At 32.6% G+C, this 19,276-nt stretch overlaps 2 protein-coding genes across 2 annotated transcripts; both read left to right on the top strand.

Moving 5' to 3' along the window:
• Positions 1-4,342: 4,342 nt before the first annotated feature.
• On the top strand, positions 4,343-7,821 carry LOC123697699 (basic juvenile hormone-suppressible protein 2-like). The gene is made up of 5 exons (XM_045644230.1): positions 4,343-4,464; positions 4,968-5,101; positions 5,372-6,214; positions 6,298-6,470; positions 6,656-7,821. Exons 1-5 carry the CDS (start codon positions 4,386-4,388, stop codon positions 7,683-7,685), a joined length of 2,259 nt encoding a protein of 752 aa, XP_045500186.1. The 5' UTR covers positions 4,343-4,385; the 3' UTR covers positions 7,686-7,821.
• Positions 7,822-14,091: 6,270 nt separating this feature from the next.
• LOC123697700 (basic juvenile hormone-suppressible protein 2-like) lies at positions 14,092-17,380 on the top strand. Its single transcript, XM_045644231.1, has 5 exons — positions 14,092-14,207; positions 14,504-14,637; positions 14,922-15,758; positions 15,854-16,026; positions 16,240-17,380. The coding sequence occupies exons 1-5, from the start codon at positions 14,117-14,119 to the stop codon at positions 17,273-17,275; spliced, it is 2,271 nt and encodes a 756-aa protein (XP_045500187.1). The 5' UTR covers positions 14,092-14,116; the 3' UTR covers positions 17,276-17,380.
• The last annotated feature ends 1,896 nt before the right edge of the window (positions 17,381-19,276 follow it).

Here is a 19,276-nt window from a genome sequence, read left to right on the forward strand (position 1 = left end):
TGAATTTTTTACGATATTTATTATCAGACGCTTCTTCGTACTTAGCAAACTTAGTGCTACGTATACAGGCTCCATATTAAATAGATTGTACTAATAACCAAATCAGAACTAATAATTCATTGAGGAAAGATTTGATATTATCAGGCTAGTAGGTAGTATACAAATAAGTATCTAATTACTAATTGTTATTTATTGTTTCTCAAATAATTTTTTAAGTGACAAGTGTAAAAGAGCGATTTTTATATAAGTACATTGTATATATGCATTATTTTGAACTTCGTTAAGAATAATGTTATCTCAGTAATCATGTTTGTTTAAAATAATTCGCGCAATAAATGTTTAATTATTGTTTTTTTCTACAGATAAAAGATCAATGACCGAGCTCGCTGCAAGTTGTATAATAGCATGCTGATAAAAATGCAATGCGTTAATATAATAGTTATTTTTACCCAGCTGTGCAAGAATAACGGAGGTTATATTTTTTCAATATAATATATTAGATATTACCTACTTGCCAAAACAAATATATTTTTTTATTCGAATCGTAGCGTTCCTAGGTGAAGCATGCTTCACCTACGCTACGCCACCCTACCTACGCAGGTTTTCGTTAGATTTGTCATAATAGTAAGTTTACAGTTTTGCAAGCAATTTATTTATTTATTGTGCTGCCAAAATACATAAAATACAAACAAAACTTATTCTAAAAGAAAAACAGCACTAAAGGCGGCCTTATCACTTAAGAGTGAGAATTGAGTGCAATTTGATATTTCTCTCCAATATTTTACTGTATCTTCGTGATTCGATTTCGTATTTTTCTAATGCAAATATTTATATACAAGTATCGGTGATAGACATGTGATAGAAGACTATAGGACTGGTTGTTATTTCAAAAAGTAAAAGCACTTTTAAGCAAGCGATCTATACTAAAAAGCAAGAATAAAACGACCTCATGAAATTATTATTATCACTGATATAATAAATCTCATATCTATCTGATTCAATCATCCCACGAAATTGATTTCTCATATTCATAAAAATAGAAGTACATTATATTATTTCTTTGCTTCGTAACCTTTATTTCTGTATTCATTTTCTTTCTGAAATAATACTCAGCGAACACAAAGAAAACATTTAATTGCTCCTGTCGAACAAATCCTCTTTGAAAATAAACAAGAACAAAAAACATTGATATTGTCGACCTCAACTCTTCATAAAAAGTACTTCTTATACATTGATGATAATAGTGTGTATTCATATAAGACAATCTAGTGTGATCGAGAATAAAACAAACATCTATACATAGAATAAATCTGTAGAAGGGTCAATTCTGTACATTGAAAATATTGAAAAAATAAATAGCAGGGGGTGTTACTGGATCGATACCAAACCCAAATATGTGATTAAAAAATTTTTTGTCTGTCTGTCTGTCTGTCTGTATGTGAAGACATCACGTGAAAACTACCGGTTCGATTTCGATGAAACTTGGTATAATTATACCTTATTATCCTGGGCGTAAAATAGGATACTTTTTATCCTGAAAAAATACGAAGAAAAAAAATAATCTTAATTTTTCAGTTTTATCCATAGACGTTGTTCTGTAGAACCGCGAACACACGTTGCGTATTATTATAGGCCTAGCCGTATTTGGATCCAATAAATATTTATGAGATGTAATTGTCAGAGTTACTCAAAATGGATAAATATAATATAATATAAATAAACCATCCACGCGAAGACCGACATCCGCGCGGACGGAGTCGCGGGCGGAAGCTAGTAAGAAATAAATATAAATATTATATGTATATTAATTTCCTATAACTTATTTTTTTTAAAACATTTTTTTATCTACACTTACACTGCCTTGCCTTCCACTTTATCTATTCCATACAATTACTTAAAACATTAAAAATAAAATGTTCTTCCATTAATTTATAATGCTGTACAATGCAATTGACTACCTTCACTCTGATACAGTTTCAATTAAATTACGTGCCGTTCAATAAGCTTCCCCGACGCTGCATCATTGACTATGCTTAAGAGGTTTCAGATTGACCTACCACAAGCTTTTCGAGATGACCTCGTACATTATATCCTGAAAACCATAGAATCGAACGTAACTCATCCATTGCGTAGTATACGAATATAATCTCTATGACCTTCTGAACAGAACGCGCAATGGATGATGTGATATGTTTATGATACTTGATAGAGGCAGGGTGTGAAATTAGTCGAGGAATCATTTTACGCTCTTGTATTTCCTCGTGAAATTGCAAAGGGTTTACAGATAGTTTGTGTTTAATAGCAACATACAGTGGTAGTTATTGGATTCTCTTTACTACTCCTACTTTATTAAGTACAAATGGTTCAGTCAACAGGATTTAGTAGGATATCTCTTTGACATAAAAGCACGATATAGGTATTTGCTTTACATATAACGATTTCGATATAACGAAATAGGGATGATTTACGTACATGTTACTTATATTTATCTCTGCATGTCTCTTGAACCCTCGAGAGGCCACAAAATGATGTTACACTTCACGCACTATCTTGATACGTCTTTTTCTAATATCTTTCATTTGTTTCAGTTCGTAAGTATGAAGAAGAATCTGCAGTAATATTAGAATGGAAAAGATTTGAGTGTTTGTTTGTTTCAATCTAATAGGCTCCGAAATTACTGGACCGATTTAAAATTAATTATTAAACAATTAGAACACTTCATTATCTCTAAGCTATGTTATATGATGTTTTTATCCCGGGTTAACACGAGTTGATCTGGGACGAACGACTAGAGAGAAATAAAAATAAAAATATCAATGTAATAATTATTTCACATGAATCATAAAGATTGAAAATAATTAAAACGTAGGAAATTATTATGGAATGCTGAATTGCGCAGTTTGTATAGTCAGAAGTGTCGAGAAAAGAACAAAACCGCCAATTAAGCTAAGTTAAAAACATGAATTTCATTCAAGTCACTTTCATGCTTTTATGATCAAAGTACGTAACAATCGTTTACTGTAGGTACTCAAAGGTTAGCGATACGTGACATTATTTTGTTTCTTGTTACTTTGTTGCAATTTATTTAAAATAGCTCATTTTGTTTATTTGTTTTATCACTCTTAATGAGCCAACTTATTGCCAAAGGTCATGTTATAGAAAATAAAATACTTAGTCTATCACGAAGCTTACAAAACTATCTTCAATCATCTTATATCTATAATCACAAGATATAATTTCAGCTACTAGCTGCTCCCCGCGGTTTCACCTCCGTGGCTCCGCCCTTATTGGTCTTAGCGTGATGATAATATACTTAATAACCTCACTAAATGGGCTATCTAACCCCGAAAACAATTTTCATATTGGACCAGTAGTTCCTGAGATTAGCGCGTTCAAACAAACAAACTCTTCAGCTTTATAATGTTAGTATAGATATGAATTAGCCAACATAAAAAGATGAGTTAAATTCAAAACAGTCGTTCCTGATATTAACTAAATCAACTCTTCAACTTTATAATCTAAGCACATCGATTTACACAATATGCTTGCCTAAAAATCACTTGCTCTCAAAAAAAAACCAACAAGAACCTACAACCAAAAGACAACACCAAATTCGATTCATAAGCCGAATAACTTTTTATTCGACAGGGCATTGTTGACCCACCGTAACGACGACACATAGAAGTCGCTGTAGCCGAAATCGGCAAGGAGCGATTATTACGTAAACTTTTTAGTATTAGTGTAAACGTAAACTTAATATACTGGGTAAAATATACACTTCCCTATGATTAAATTATGCTTACAGTTCAATTCTGTGGCCTAAATGTGTACTGAGATCAGTGATGTTCGTTTGAATATCGCTTTCATACCCAATAATTGATTAAAGCCTTGTTTACTCAAGTTATAATTCATTCTTCAGTTGACAGGTGAATTATAAATAGTAGGTGCCCAAGATAGATATCTTAGTCTTACTATCAATTAATATAACTAACTGCGATAACACATAAAATACAAATTCAATAGGCACAACTGTTTTCAGATAATGTTGATTTTTCAACTTATCCTCATAATACTGACAAGATCGGAACAAAACAAATCAACGCAGTGACATGACCAACGCAAGTTATTGCCCTGACCTTTAGAGGATGTCCATGTTGCAATGAAGGTGCTGGTGCTAAATTAAGATTCTCCTTTCCTTATTCAATAGTTTGCATACTATAATGCACTAATAAAACAATAAGAAAGTTTATAGATAACATTGACACATACACATTGTTGCTATCTGCACTTATCAATAAAAATGGACCTGAGGGGTCAGTTATGGACAATGATGAGGTATAAAATGCAGTGTGCTCGTCTTCGAGGTACAGTTGAGCTAGACAGCGATGAAGGTGCTCATTTGTGTGCTTGGGCTTCTTGCCCTGGCTTCGGCCAAGCCTGGGATTACTGACGATACCACAATAGGTGAGACAAAATAGTTTTATTTTATAGAAAATTTAATTTATCACATTAATTCCTATGAGTTTTTTTTTAGAAAAAAAGCAAAGATATTTTTAGAAGTTTTATAAATTACCTATAACTATATTTGTTTACAGTAAAAGTATATTATGCGAAATGTTTGTATGTGAAAATTTACATTTGTTTATAGTATAGCAAAAACTCTATTATATTTGCTATGTGCGATTTACAACGATGATTTTTCTACTTCATTTTCAGTGTTTTAGTATTGTAAATGATGATTCTTGGAAATTATGATTTTTTTTCTTTTTATATTTTCCAATGTGATCAATATCAGAATTTCCAATAGATACCTTTGAAGAATATTATTTGAAAATATTTAATTTATATAAGTTTTTAATCAAATACTTTTTATGACGTATTTCATCGAATTGTATTCCAAGTAATAGTAAATAATTTTAATTAATAATTTATTAAAACATCGATATATATTTTATCTTTTATTCCAGTTAACTGGGATGTGAAGCAAAGGCAAATTTTCATACTGAAGCTGCTGAACAACATCCTCCAACCATGCATGTACAAGGACATTGAAGAAATTGGCAAGAACTACAAGATCGAAGACAATGTGCACTTATATGGCGTAAGTTAATGTGTTAAATGATTTAAAACTAAGGACAATTTTTACCTGTGTCGATGTATTTTGACAAAAACTTGAACTTTGTTATTGAATAATTTCTCAAGAAACTTAACTTTATAACTGTCTGTTATGCTATTTTAAATTAAAAAAATCTTAATAACAAACCAATATTATCATGGAAAAGATTCACTAAATACTACTTTGTAATATGAATTTAAAAAAATATAAAATAATACTTATGACAAATCTATAACACTTGCGCTATTGTTACAGAAACAAGATGTAGTGAAGACCTTCGTCAACATGATGAAATTCGGTTTCTTGCCTCGTGGTGAGGTGTTCACTATCAACGTCGACCGCCAACTCAAAGAAGTAGTCACAATGTTCCACATGTTGTACTACGCTAAGGACTTCGACACTTTCATCAAGACCGCTTGCTGGATGCGTTTGTACCTCAACGAGGGAATGTTCGTCTACGCTTTAACTGTCGCCGTGCGCCACCGTGATGACTGCAAGGGAATCGTTCTCCCCCCTGCTTATGAAATCTACCCATACTACTACGTCCGTGCGGATGTCATCCAAAAGGCGTACTTACTTAAAATGAAAAAGGGTCTCCTGGATTCCAAACTTGCTGACTTCTACGGAATCAAAAAGACCGACAAGGACATTTATATCATCGATGAAAACGTATTCGACAAGAGAGTTTACTTGAGCGATGAAGACAGGCTAAGATACTTCACTGAAGATATTGACCTAAACACCTACTACTACTACTTCCATGTTGACTATCCATTCTGGATGAAGGATGATGTTAACAACAAGTTGAACATGAAGATGGACAGAAGATGGGAAATGACTCTGTACATCTACCAACAGATCCTTGCCCGATACTACCTTGAACGTCTTTCTAACGGTCTTGGAGAAATCGAACTTCTCTCATGGAACCGACCAATCAGGAAGGGATACTGGCCTTGGTTGAAATTACACAACGGTCTTGAATTACCTGCAAGATTTAATGACCACATCCTTGTTAGGAATACCAACATTGGAAACGTTAAACTTGTACAGGACTACGAAAAAATCATAAACGAAGCTATCATTAAAGGTTTCATTGAGGTTTGTAGTTCATCATATTTTTACTTTTATTTATCATCAATGGATTTTAATTTAAATTACTATAATAATGAAATTTATTTCAGATCAATGGAAAACGATTTGACCTGACACATCAGAAGGATATTGAAAACCTCGGCAAACTTATCTACGGCACTGTTGACAAGGATGATGTTGACGTCACCCATGTTGAAGCTTACCGTTACATGCTCATCCTCATGAAATCTGTCGTTGGACTGAACACTTTCGGAAGTGACAAGTATGAATGGATTAATCTTATCATAATAACAATTCTTGTAATCACCATACCATACCTAAATTACCTAATCCTTATACTAGTTAATTAACTTATTTATTTAATGTACAAAGCATTAAAACCTAATCTATTTAAAAATGCAAAAAATGGCATAATTCAACATGAAATAAACCTATATTTGTTTACAGGTACTTCGTCGCTCCCACAGTTCTCGACTCTTACCAAACCGCGCTCCGTGATCCAGTCTTCTATCAACTGCAGAAGCGTCTCTGCTACTTGTTCATGCTCTTCAAGATGCGCCTCCCGAGCTACACTCGCGAAGAACTCTACTTCCCTGGCGTTAAAATCGACAATGTTGTTGTAGACAAGCTGGTTACATACTTCGATGACTACCTTATGGATATGACCAATGCCGTCACATGGAATGATGATGAATTAAAGAAGGCCAAATCTGACATGACTTTCTTGGTACGCAAACGTCGTCTTAACCACAAGCCATTCAAAATGACATTCGACATCATGTCTGACAAAACAGTTGATTGTGTTGTCAGAATATTCTTAGGACCTAAAGAAGACCATCTTGGCCGCTTACTGGATATCAACGTAAACCGCGTCAACTTTGTTGAGCTAGACTCCTTCTTGTACAAACTCAACACTGGAAAGAACACAATTGTCAGAAACTCGATTGACATGCACAACCTTGTGCGTGACAGAATTATGACCAACGACTTATGGAAGAAGTTTGACACCATCACAGACATCAAAGATCTGTGGAACAAGGACCTTAAGAACTACAACACTGGCTTCCCAACAAGGCTGATCTTACCTAAAGGTACAATTGGTGGTATGAAGTGCTTGTTGTACGTGATCGTCACGCCTTTGAAACTTGTAGACAACGTCGACTTATCTATCCTGGATAACAACCGCAAAGACTACATGATTGACTTCAGATCTACAGTCTTGCTCGACAAGATGCCTCTTGGTTTCCCATTCGACCGCAAGATTGACGTGACCAAATTCTTCACACCTAACATGAAATTCGTGGATGTTATGATCTTCCACAAGACACAAGTTTGTGACATGAAGACTCGTTGGGACAAATACGTGCTCAAGAACTACGACATGTTTGACAAAACTGTTATCAACGACAACTACAGCTACACAGATGTAGATGTAAACATCAAACACGACAGAGATGTTAACATGTTTGACTTCTAAGCTAATAACCCTATGGACGACGAATTCAGCGATTTCACGTAGTATACCTAGAATGAACTAGTATAAGTTAAATGAACGAATGCAATGTTATAATTTTATAAAAATAGAATGCAATAAAGAATGATATTTATTTCTATGTACATCTTTTATTTTTTATTTTATCTCTCTTCCACGCATATAGTAGGTATATGCACACATAACAATTATAGTAAATAATAATCCTGCTAAATTAATTTAGAAATAAACATTTAATATTGAAGACAATTTTTGATAAAAAAATTTATAATGTTTTTGTACCACATTTTTATTATTTTAGAACAAAATAAAATTTTGTAGGACATAATATTTAATTATGTTTCATCCATCGATAGAATTATATGTTTGAATTTTATCTTTGAATTTTAAAAATATACAGTCAACTGTCCGAACTAATAATATTATTGCAATAACTTTTTAACTAAATATGTATAAACGGCTATTTTCCAACAAAACTTGTTTTTATTTCAGTGATTCTTTCAAAGAAATTAAAGAAGTGGACACCCATACTTGTTCTTTATTCTTACCATGAATCTATTTCTTAACCTATTAAGTAATTACCTATTGTTTTGATGATAACCTCAATTATATTTGTACGTATTTATCTATCCCTTACACGAAGCGGTACGAAACTTGGTAACCTTTTAGTTTATAACTAGCTTCCGCCCACGACTTTGTACGTGCATCCCCGTTTTTCCCCGTTCCCGCAAGAATTTCGGGAAATCCATTCTTAGGGGACGCCTACGTTATGACATCTACCTGCATGTCAAATTTCAGCCCGATACGTCCAGTGGTTTGGGCTGTGCGTTGATAGATCACTATATCAGTCACCTTTGAGTTTTATATATTTATATAATGAAGGGAAGGAGTAAAGAAGCTAAACATTTTTTTTATAATGCTCAATGCATACAATTATCATTTTAACATTGAAATCTTTAAAAAATCAATACATATTTGATTGTCAAATCTTCACTTATGGAATTTTAAAAGAAGTTATTTTTTCTTTATAAACTCACTCTTTTTTATTCAACTACCTAACCTAACAAACACTTTCTGAGTATTCACCATAATGAAACAACGTAGGTACCTATTTACAGTCGCTTCAGAGAATTTATATAAAACGCTTTTATATACAACGTACCAAGAGAAAATTTTCAATTAAATTCTGTAATAATTTATCTTAGTAACTTGATGGTAAAATTTTATAATTAAAAGAAATTTGATAATGCGAAAGACTTACCTTTAATACAATATACCATAAATTATTATTTTAAAAGGAAAAGCTATTTTTTGTATCACAAATATTGTTTCTTGATCTGCGGCCCTACCTCAGAGAATAATCTAATGGGACTCTCTCATATTATAACACTAGCTGTGCCCGCGACTTCGTCCGCGTGGAATAGTGACTGCATAGTAGTTACTACTTAATACACAATTATTGAGTAAACACGTCTTGAAACACGTATTACCATAAACAACTAAATTATAAGTACTTACAGATTATTTTACAGTTAAGAAATAAAATAAATAATAACACAAAATAACTGTTGTTAAAATGTATTACTAAACTGAGCTAAAAAACTTAGGTACAAAAGAGTTCAAAAGTTGGATGACCACGGGTGGTATCGGTAAAATTTGAGTTGTGCCACGTATTCGTGATATTGTTAATTCCTATTTGTATTTGTAATGATCATATGTATCACTATTAAGTCTTAATTATACCGGATAAATTGAAATAATATAAAAAGTTTGTGTTTTGAAACATATTGTATGACCACATATGGAATCGGTAAAATACTAATTGTGTCACGTGTTCGTGATATTGTTAATTCCTATTTATATTTATAATGATCATATTTATCACTACTAAGTCGTAATAATTATACCACATAAATAGAAATAAAAGTAAAAGATTTTGTTTTGACACATATATCTATCTCTCTTGCAAGCGTCCTGCGTCTTATGTCATAGTTTCCATTTGAAATGAATCTTGAATGAATGTGTTCGACGCAATGTTCGACGTAATTTATTTTGAAATAGGTAATGTTTATTACGATTTACTTTTCACATTTGTCTTGTAAATTGAAATATTACCTATGTAATAAATGTAAAACTTAACGTTCATCGTTAGTTTAAACTCGATAAAGTATTTTTTTGAAGTGTTGAATAAAACTATTGTTTTATTTTTATTGTCGCTAACTGCGGCTTATTTATATAAAAACTTTAATCGTTTCTAAAAGTACTAACATCAAGCGTTAAATTGAGCTATATTTCATCTTGACACAATAAGTTTGATTGCGATACCAAGTGCCATAGTCACTTGGGCAATCTCCTTTCCAGGGTATGGCTATCCTCCCGCTCCCATATCCTTCTACTTTCACAGACTTTCAACTTTTCCCTTTTACCCCTAGTAAATGGCAGAACCGATTTTGATGTAAACCATGTCTAATTGTACCTATATGTAAACATCATATCCTTTCGTTTGGTGCTCCATTTGGATTATTTATCCCCACTATATCACCCCTAAGGTGCCCTATATTTAATAAACAGATGAACCGATTTTGATAAAACATGACTAATTGTAATTCAGACGTCAATTGATATGCCGCTTGAGTATATTATTTGACCACATTCGATTATTCATTCCCATTTTTACCGCTATAATCCAATAAATGGATGAACCGATTTTGATTAAATACCTATGCCTCATTATACTTCTCACGTCATGTCATGCCCTTTCATTTGATATGCCACTTGGGTATATTTGACAAAATTAATTTTTTTATACCTATATCCAATAAATGGATGAACCAATTTTGATAAAATATGTCTTATTGTACTTTACACGTCATGTCTTTTATTAGATACGTCACTTGAGTATATTTGATAAAATTAATTTATTTATTCCTACTTTTACCCCTATATAAAATAAATGGATGAACCGATTTTGATAAAATTTGACTAATTGTTTCTGACAGGTCGTCTATTTTCATTTGATATATCACTTGGGTATAACTGACAACATTCATTTTTTCCATTCCCACTTTTACCCCTATATATAATAAATGGATGAAACGATTTTGATACACTAAGTATATCTAAGAACAACTAATGTAACAAAAAAAAAAAACGTATCTAATTCGTTTTACCCGTTAGCGAGCTACGGTTGCACAGACGGATACGCAAACATACATAGCGGACTTTTTGCGTTGGGAGTTAAAAATACAATACCTACGACATAATTTGAAAGACATTTTTATGTAGAAAATTTACCTAGAAGTAACCATAATGCTATTTGTGCAGGTTTTAGACTTATGAGCAAAAATCTAAATAAAGGTCCTTTGATCCCCCCCCCCCCCACGGTACTTTCGATATGATCATCTGGACATGTCAAGGAATAACTTTAGTGTAACTACATAATTTACGTAATAAAGTTATTCATGTATAGAATGCCTTAGCAAATGTTCGCCGTGATTACTTAAATGGTCATAACTTTTTTATTTATGAACCGATTGACATGAAATAAACACTAAATGTTAAGTGAAGCTTACCACAATATATTAGTGAAAACCGCATCTAAATCGGATAAGCCGTTTCTGAGATTAGCGTGCACGAACATACAGACAAACAGACAAACAGACAAACCGACAAACAGACAAACAGACAAAAAAATTTTTAACTACAGTTTTGGGTTCAGGGTCGATTTAATAATAACACCTGCTAAGTTTTTTTTTAATATTTTCATTGTACAGACATCACTTTTCTACAATTTTATTATATGTATTGATGATGATGATTGATGATGATGATGATGATGATTGATGATGATGTCATAGTATTCATGAATAATATTATGAAAGTAGCGAAAGGTAACAAATCGAATTGTGATCTATATCAATTATTATAATTGAGCTGAGCAACGGTGGTGTTAAAAATTTTAACGAACTAGCTTTTGATCAATACCTATTTTTATATACATACAGAAAATAAAGATTGGGTTGTCTGTTATATCCTACTCTTAAGATATATATATATGCATGATTGAAGTGTGAAATAATTTTTGTTACTCTTTATGTAAAAACTACTTGACCGATTTGAATGAAACTTTAAAGTATACGTTTTAATTGATTATGCCCGTGGATTCGCCGAGCTTGTATTTATGAAATAGAACATAAGCTGTAATTCTGAACGTTTGATATGCAATATGGCTATTGAATGTTTCGTGCGTGATCTTGTTGAAAATTTCAGCATAATACATGATGATAAAATCTCAAGCTATATAATGGCGACGGAGAAGCCGCGAGTGTAAAGATATGTATCTAAACTGAAGCCTATGCTTTATCTAGAAGCAGTGTAATTATGAAAGAATTTAAAATGAATTGCTTTTCACTTTATACAAAGATCAGAATAGTTATTACATATTATTATACTTTAAGATTAAACTTTTGAGACAAAAGGATGGTAAGTAGGTAAAACGATTGATACAAAATATTGGTAAAAGGGTGAACCTGAATACAAATTTTCCAGAAATTTCCTGCTAGTATTTCTAGACGCGTTAGTAAAAATAGGTACGTGATGAAATCAACTTGACCTAAAACGAAAATTCTTGAAGATATGACTTTTATCTGAGTAATAAAAGATTTTGATGTTACTTTTAATTTCTTTTTTCTTCGTTTTATTTTTAAATTTATATGTTTATACGTTTTTTTATACACCTTTAGCTTTGCGAAATAATAAACCAACATCCTTACTAGAAGGTAAGATTGAAAAGAGTGTGTCTGTAGAGTGTAGAGTCTTTCGGATCAATTTTATAATATGGTTTTTGTGTATGTATCTTTTTTTATTTATCTAAATAAAAAAGTGGTGCTAATTAAACTAAACAACGACTGAACAGATTTCAATGATGTTTTATTTGTTGGAAAATTGTTTCATTAAATCTTTAAAGATTAAATTCGTCTGTAAGAGCTGACAAAATCAAGTCTGAAAGTGACATTTCTAAATGTTACATAAAAACAGGACGTGAAGCTAATATAACAATAGCGTGCTAAAAGTTTCGTTAAAAGAGAGTTAATTCCAATAATTATTGACGTATCATAACTGATTTATGTTTGTTTACACTGTTAATCATATTGAGGGCCGATTTTTCAATCGCTAGTTAAAACTTATACCCGTCCAATAAAGTATTACACGATTTTGACGACGCGGTTGGCGCAGTGGTAAAGTAACTGCCTACTGAGCCGACGGTCCCGGGTTCGATCCCCGGTCAGGGCAAATATTTGTGTGATGAACTCAATTATTTGTTCTTGGGTCTGGGTGTTATTATCTATATATGTATTTATTAAATATTATATTTATCGTCGCCTAGTACCCACAACACAAGCCTTAATTGAGCTTACTGTGGGACTAGGTCGATTTGTGTAATAATGTCCTATAATATTTATTTATTTATTTATTTATTTATAATATTTAAATTTCACCTGTAAACAGTCAAATACAGGCAATTTGAATACATTTTGAAATGGTAGTTTAATACGTTATTCGACAAATAATTTTTAACTAAGGATTGAAAAATCAGCAATAAGTGATATTTAAAATACCTTGCAAAAATATTTTACTTAGTGCCTAGCTATAAAATACAGATTTATGGCGTTAGTACTAGATATAATTATTTAGTATTTTAAATAATAGTGCTAAGGCCATAAATCATCGATCTTATAAGATTAATAGAAATATTATTATAATCCCTTGAATTTATAACTACTGTACATAATATACTACTACGTCATTGTTCGTATGTAAAGTACCAGATTAAAATTAGCTCTAGTAGGTTATTAATAAGTTAATTTCCGATACATTTACGGCTTATATTTTATTAAAATTTTGCCTGAAGGTTATTAATTTTATGCATAGATTCCATCGGTAAATCAATAAGTATCTATGTCTATGTTCATCATAAAACATATTTATGAACATACTAGTACTAAAATTTGCTTAGATACACTTATGAATGGTAGATATTATTCAATTTTGATTTCGGTTATGGTTTGTACGTAGGTATATGTAAATTGTTAGATTTTATTTAGACTTTAATATACTAAAAATCAGGTACCAGTTTTTATCCCTATAAAATGTTTCGTTTAGGTATCTTTTTTGATAATAATAATTCATAACAGTCATTGCCTCCGTGAACTAATAAGTGCATACATGTTTATAAACATGTGAAAAGATAATTTAAAATTACACGGTGATAAGTTATTTACATTTGTAACTATGAAACAATGAAAGGTGCCTTATACTTATCGAGCTGATTAAGGGTTAAAGGCCAATTTTAGTTGTTAAAAGAAAGGTATATATTGGGAATGAAATGGTTGATTGTTAGCATTAAGCCCACAGCGATGAAGGTGGTTTTCTGTTTAGTGCTGGGCTTAGCCCTGGCTGGCGCGGTACCAGGGAGTGACGTCATTGACAATAAGGGTGAATACAAACGTAAGATAGTTTTGATTTTTGTTCTAAATGTTTGCTTAAGTTTATTGCAATGTTTTTATAAAGACTTGATTTAAGAACAGGATCTTAGGTAATCGATAGGCGATTTTGCGATGGACGTTTGATTTACTTTAAAATTTAAAAGGTGTAATGTTACTCTGAAAATTCTATTTAATTTATTTTATAATTATTTTTTTTTATTTAAGTACTTTCATTGTTAGACGAAGTCAAGAAACAAAAATGTTTTTTTATTATTCCTAACATAAAAAATATTTACACGTAAATATTTTTATTTTCAGTGTCCACGGATATCAAGGAGCGTCAATTCTTCATTCTCAAGTTATTAAACCACATCCTAGAACCCGTTACATACAAGGAAATAATTGACATCGGTCAACGTTTTTCTATTGAAGAAAATGTGGACTTCTACATGGTGAGTTAATAAAAATGTGATGTCTCTATTCTCTAACCTATATTTCCTGCTGTTAGGAACACCTAACAGCAGGAAATATGGAATAATATTCCTTACCCCTTGTAGGATGTTTGATAAAATATTTCATATCTATTATACTGATTTATAATAACGGTCACGACTTTGTGAGTTACTTCGCCTAATACGTATCGTATTTGAGATTGTTTGCGTATCACATTGGAGATTTTTTTTTTTTATTTGAATGATACAACCAAATCGCTAATCCAATTTTAAATCATTTTCAGAAAAAAGATGTAGTCAAGCAATTCCTGAACAACATGAAAACGGGATTCCTTCCTCGCGGTGAAGTGTTCACCCTTCACGTCGACCGTCAGCTGAAAGAAGTGGTCAATATGTTCCACATGTTGTACTACGCAAAGGACTTTGACACATTCATAAAGACCGCCTGCTGGATGCGCATGTACTTGAACGAAGGCATGTTCGTTTATGCTTTAACCGTAGCCGTCAGACACCGCGAAGACTGCAAGGGAATAGTCCTTCCGCCTCCATATGAAATTTACCCCTACTACTTCGTGCGTGCCGATGTCATCCAGAAAGCTTACTTGCTTAAAATGAAAAAGGGCATTCTTGATGGATCATTGAGCCAATTCTATGGCATCAAAAAGACAGACAAAGACGTTTACATAATCGATGAGAATGTCTTCGACAAGAGAGTCAACATGAATGACGAAGACAGATTAAGATATTTCACTGAAGATATTGGTCTCAACACCTACTACTACTACTTCCACGTTGACTATCCATTCTGGATGAAGGATGATACCTTCAACACCAAGTTCATCAACAGACGGTGGGAAATGACCATGTATGTGTACCAACAGATCCTTGCCCGTTACTACTTGGAACGTCTTTCTAATGGCCTAGGAGATATTCCAGTTCTTTCATGGAACCGACCAATCAGAAAAGGATACTGGCCTTGGCTTATGATGAGCAACGGAGCACACTTCCCAACTAGATTTGATGATCATATCATCGTTAAGGACAACAACATCGGTTTTACAAATCTTGTTGAAACTTATGAACAAATTATCAACGAAGCTATCATTAAGGGCTTTATCGAGGTACGAACACCATCATTTTATTTATAATTACTAAATATTAAATAAATATTAAAGTTCAATTTACGAATGGGTTTTAAACATATATGTATTTTCAGATTGATGGAATCAGATACGACCTTAAAAAGGCCGATGACGTTGAAAAATTAGGCAAACTCGTTTATGGCGCCGTTGATAGATTTGACGTGAAGACAGATCACATTGAGGCTTACCGCTACATGCTTATCATGATGAAATCGATCGTTGGTCTCAACACTTGGTTCACTGACAAGTAAGTCGAAGCAAAATACCTAAATAATAAATACTTATCATTAAATGAACAGAGACAGACAAATATTCTGCTATAATTTCCATGGTTTCATATCAATCACTATTATATTATTGTGCTTATATAAAACTTATGTCAATGATAATGTATCATTGCGTTTTGTGTAATTATAAAAATACCGTAATAAAAATTAATTAACTGTATTCAATTTGACAGGTACTTCGTGGTGCCAACTGTTCTGGATATCTACCAGACTGCTCTGCGTGATCCAGTCTTCTATCAACTGCAGAAACGCCTCTCTTACTCCTTCCTTCTCTTCAAGTCGCGTCTGCCATCTTACACACATGAAGATGTATACTTCCCAGGAGTTAAGATCGAAAACGTTGTCGTTAACAAGCTGTTAACTTACTTTGACGATTATTTGATGGACATGACCAACGCCGTTATCCTCAATGAGGATGAGTTAAAAAAGAGCAAATCTGACATGACCTTCTTTGTGCGTAAACGTCGTCTGAATCACCAACAATTTAAGGTCAGCTTTGACGTAGTATCTGACAAAACCGCAGATTGCATTGTGAGAATATTCTTAGGTCCGAAAGAAGATCATTTGGGCCGTTTGATTGACATCAACAAGAACCGATACAACTTCGTTGAACTTGACACTTTCTATTACAAAATCAACACTGGTAAGAACACTATTGTAAGAGACTCCAAGGACATGCACAATGTAGTCGGCGATAGAATGAGAACCAAAGATTTCTGGAACAAGCTCAGTGGTGTCACTGACTACAAAGATCTGTACTTCAAGGATCTTAAGAACTACCACACCGGTTTCCCCACAAGGTTGTTACTTCCCAAGGGACGTGTTGGTGGTATGGATATGTTGCTGTACATTATCGTGACCCCATTGAGATTAGTAGACAACGTTGATATGAACATCTTTGAACAATACCGTAAAGACAACTTTGTTGACTTTAGATCAACTGTTTTACTCGACAGGATGCCTCTGGGCTTCCCATTCGACCGCGTCATTGACGTTTCCAAGTTCTTCACCCCAAACATGAAATTCGTAGATGTCAAGATTTACCACAAGGCACAAGTTTGCGACATGAAGATGCGTTGGGACAGCTATATTGTTAAAGATTACGACATGACCTATAAGACACCCATGATGGTCGACGACTACTTTGTAGATGATGACATGACAATCAACAAGAACGTGAATATTCGTATGGAAAATTATGATATGTAAGCATACGTACTCGTATATAGGTAATTAATTATAGTCCTTACGGCTGACTGAACTAGAATTAAGATGGCAAGTGAAAAGCAATAATAAAATTTTTCATACAGTAAATTGTATTTTATTTTACACTATAAGATACTTACATTTTTGATAAAGGTATAAGAGTAATGAATGAATGTTAATATCACACATACACGAATGGTACATCATGCATTATTCTCGTAAAACATAAGTTTTAATCCTTTAAATTCATTTAAAAGCGATTGAAAGATACATAAATGAAACTGCATTCTAACAATATGATAAAATGTTTTATCAGAATGTTTTAAACAAACACTCAATTTACATATAGAAAATAATTAAGCATTTTCCTACAAATAGTTTATGCATAAATAAGCAACTCCTCAACTTTCTCAAGTGATTTAACAAAGAAAAACGAATTTATCAATAACCCTTTGAACTCCATATGATTTTTTTTGATCATAGAAAAAGCCGATCATTAAAAAATTTAAAAAAATACAATTTAGTCGTAGGGAAACGAGGATTGCAGTGATTTCAGGAAATCCCTAAGGATACCTACCACAAAGTCACGGAAGATGCTAGTTTTTAACGTATTTGTATGTCGTTTTAATAAACTGAATATTGTAAAATGAAGAGTGATTGAAGTACATAAATAGTTACACGCATCATCGTACGATTAATTTGTAAGGTTAAATCAGGTTTTTAAAAAACTAAAAATAAAAAGTGTTGCTCTTTCATTCCTGAAAACAATTGACAATTGGGACTTATTTATGGGGTTATTATTGTATACCGCAAATCTACCACAAACATCATACAAAATTATGAAATATGAGAAAAATGTCGGCACTTTTTCCAAGGTGTCTGTAGATTTCGAAGAAAGAGATGTAACATCATTATCATCAGCTCATCTTTACACACACAAAATCCCTTTCAGTTACGAGGGCTTAGGTCAGACTGCAATTTATGAATTACATTTACAGGCAGCATGGCATAATATGAAAGATTTAAATAATAATAAATAAGCAATATCTTTAAATGTGTTTATCTTAAATTAGACGAATATACCTACTTATAACTAGGGCCCGGATAAAATTTATCCGGGCCCTAATAATATGTATTACTAATTTCGAAATATGAAAAATATGTGCAATAAAAAGTAAGTAAGTAACAACATTTTTAATATAACTATTTTTATTGAAAAAAATCAAAAATTACCATTTTATTAAACTTCCGCTAGACAAAAATTTAAATTGCTGTGTTTTTTTTTTCATTTGAAACGTTTTCTATTTGGACGTAGATAATATTGCTTAGTACTGACTGAATGATCTTTCAACATAACATAACATATACTGTGATCACAGGATGTGATTGGAGCATTTTAAATTTGCATAATTCTGCAAGTTAGTAGGGTACGTCTATGTGCTGATGGGGTCACGGACGAATTCTACCTATACCCGTGGCCCCGTCGTTTATGTGGCTTGACGGAACACAGTGGGGTTTTGGTCGGTAGGAATCCGACATAACCCGCGGCCCTTTCCCCGGAGGCCGTGGGTATCTATGCAAGATTTCCCCACTCAAAAAAAAATAAAGGGTACGTCTATGTCGCCTTCTAATCTTCAACACAGCACGTTGTTAATTTTTTCCGGATACGGACATAATGCGCATTCCTACGGATGCGTAGGTAGTGCGAGCGGTTTTGCCAGAATTTTTAGAGACGCTGATAAAAATATGGATACATTTATTGATATTTTTTGGAATATGGATTTTCAATTTTCATTTAAAAAATGGAAAAATATGGAAAATAAAACCAGAATTTTCACGATCTAAATAACATATATTTTACTGTGGACACCATGATAGATTACGAAAACAATTTCAAATGAATATAATATGTAAATACATTTAATCCGGCCCTACTCATAACTATAGGTACGTAGTATCTATCTAGGTATATAAGTAAGAAAGATTCCTTACAGAACAGAAGGA

Source organism: Colias croceus, chromosome 15 (assembly GCF_905220415.1).
Source record: "Colias croceus chromosome 15, ilColCroc2.1".
In the NCBI taxonomy this organism is placed as follows: domain Eukaryota; kingdom Metazoa; phylum Arthropoda; class Insecta; order Lepidoptera; family Pieridae; genus Colias; species Colias croceus.

Coding starts and splice junctions, on each gene's coding strand:
- LOC123697700 (XM_045644231.1), top strand. CDS start 14,117: ATGAAGGTGGTTTTCTGTTTAGTGCTGGGCTTAGCCCTGGCTGGCGCG. Junction 15,759..15,853: donor TCATTAAGGGCTTTATCGAG/GTACGAACACCA, acceptor ATGTATTTTCAG/ATTGATGGAATCAGATACGA. Junction 16,027..16,239: donor AACACTTGGTTCACTGACAA/GTAAGTCGAAGC, acceptor TCAATTTGACAG/GTACTTCGTGGTGCCAACTG.
- LOC123697699 (XM_045644230.1), top strand. CDS start 4,386: ATGAAGGTGCTCATTTGTGTGCTTGGGCTTCTTGCCCTGGCTTCGGCC. Junction 4,465..4,967: donor TACTGACGATACCACAATAG/GTGAGACAAAAT, acceptor CTTTTATTCCAG/TTAACTGGGATGTGAAGCAA. Junction 6,215..6,297: donor TCATTAAAGGTTTCATTGAG/GTTTGTAGTTCA, acceptor AATTTATTTCAG/ATCAATGGAAAACGATTTGA.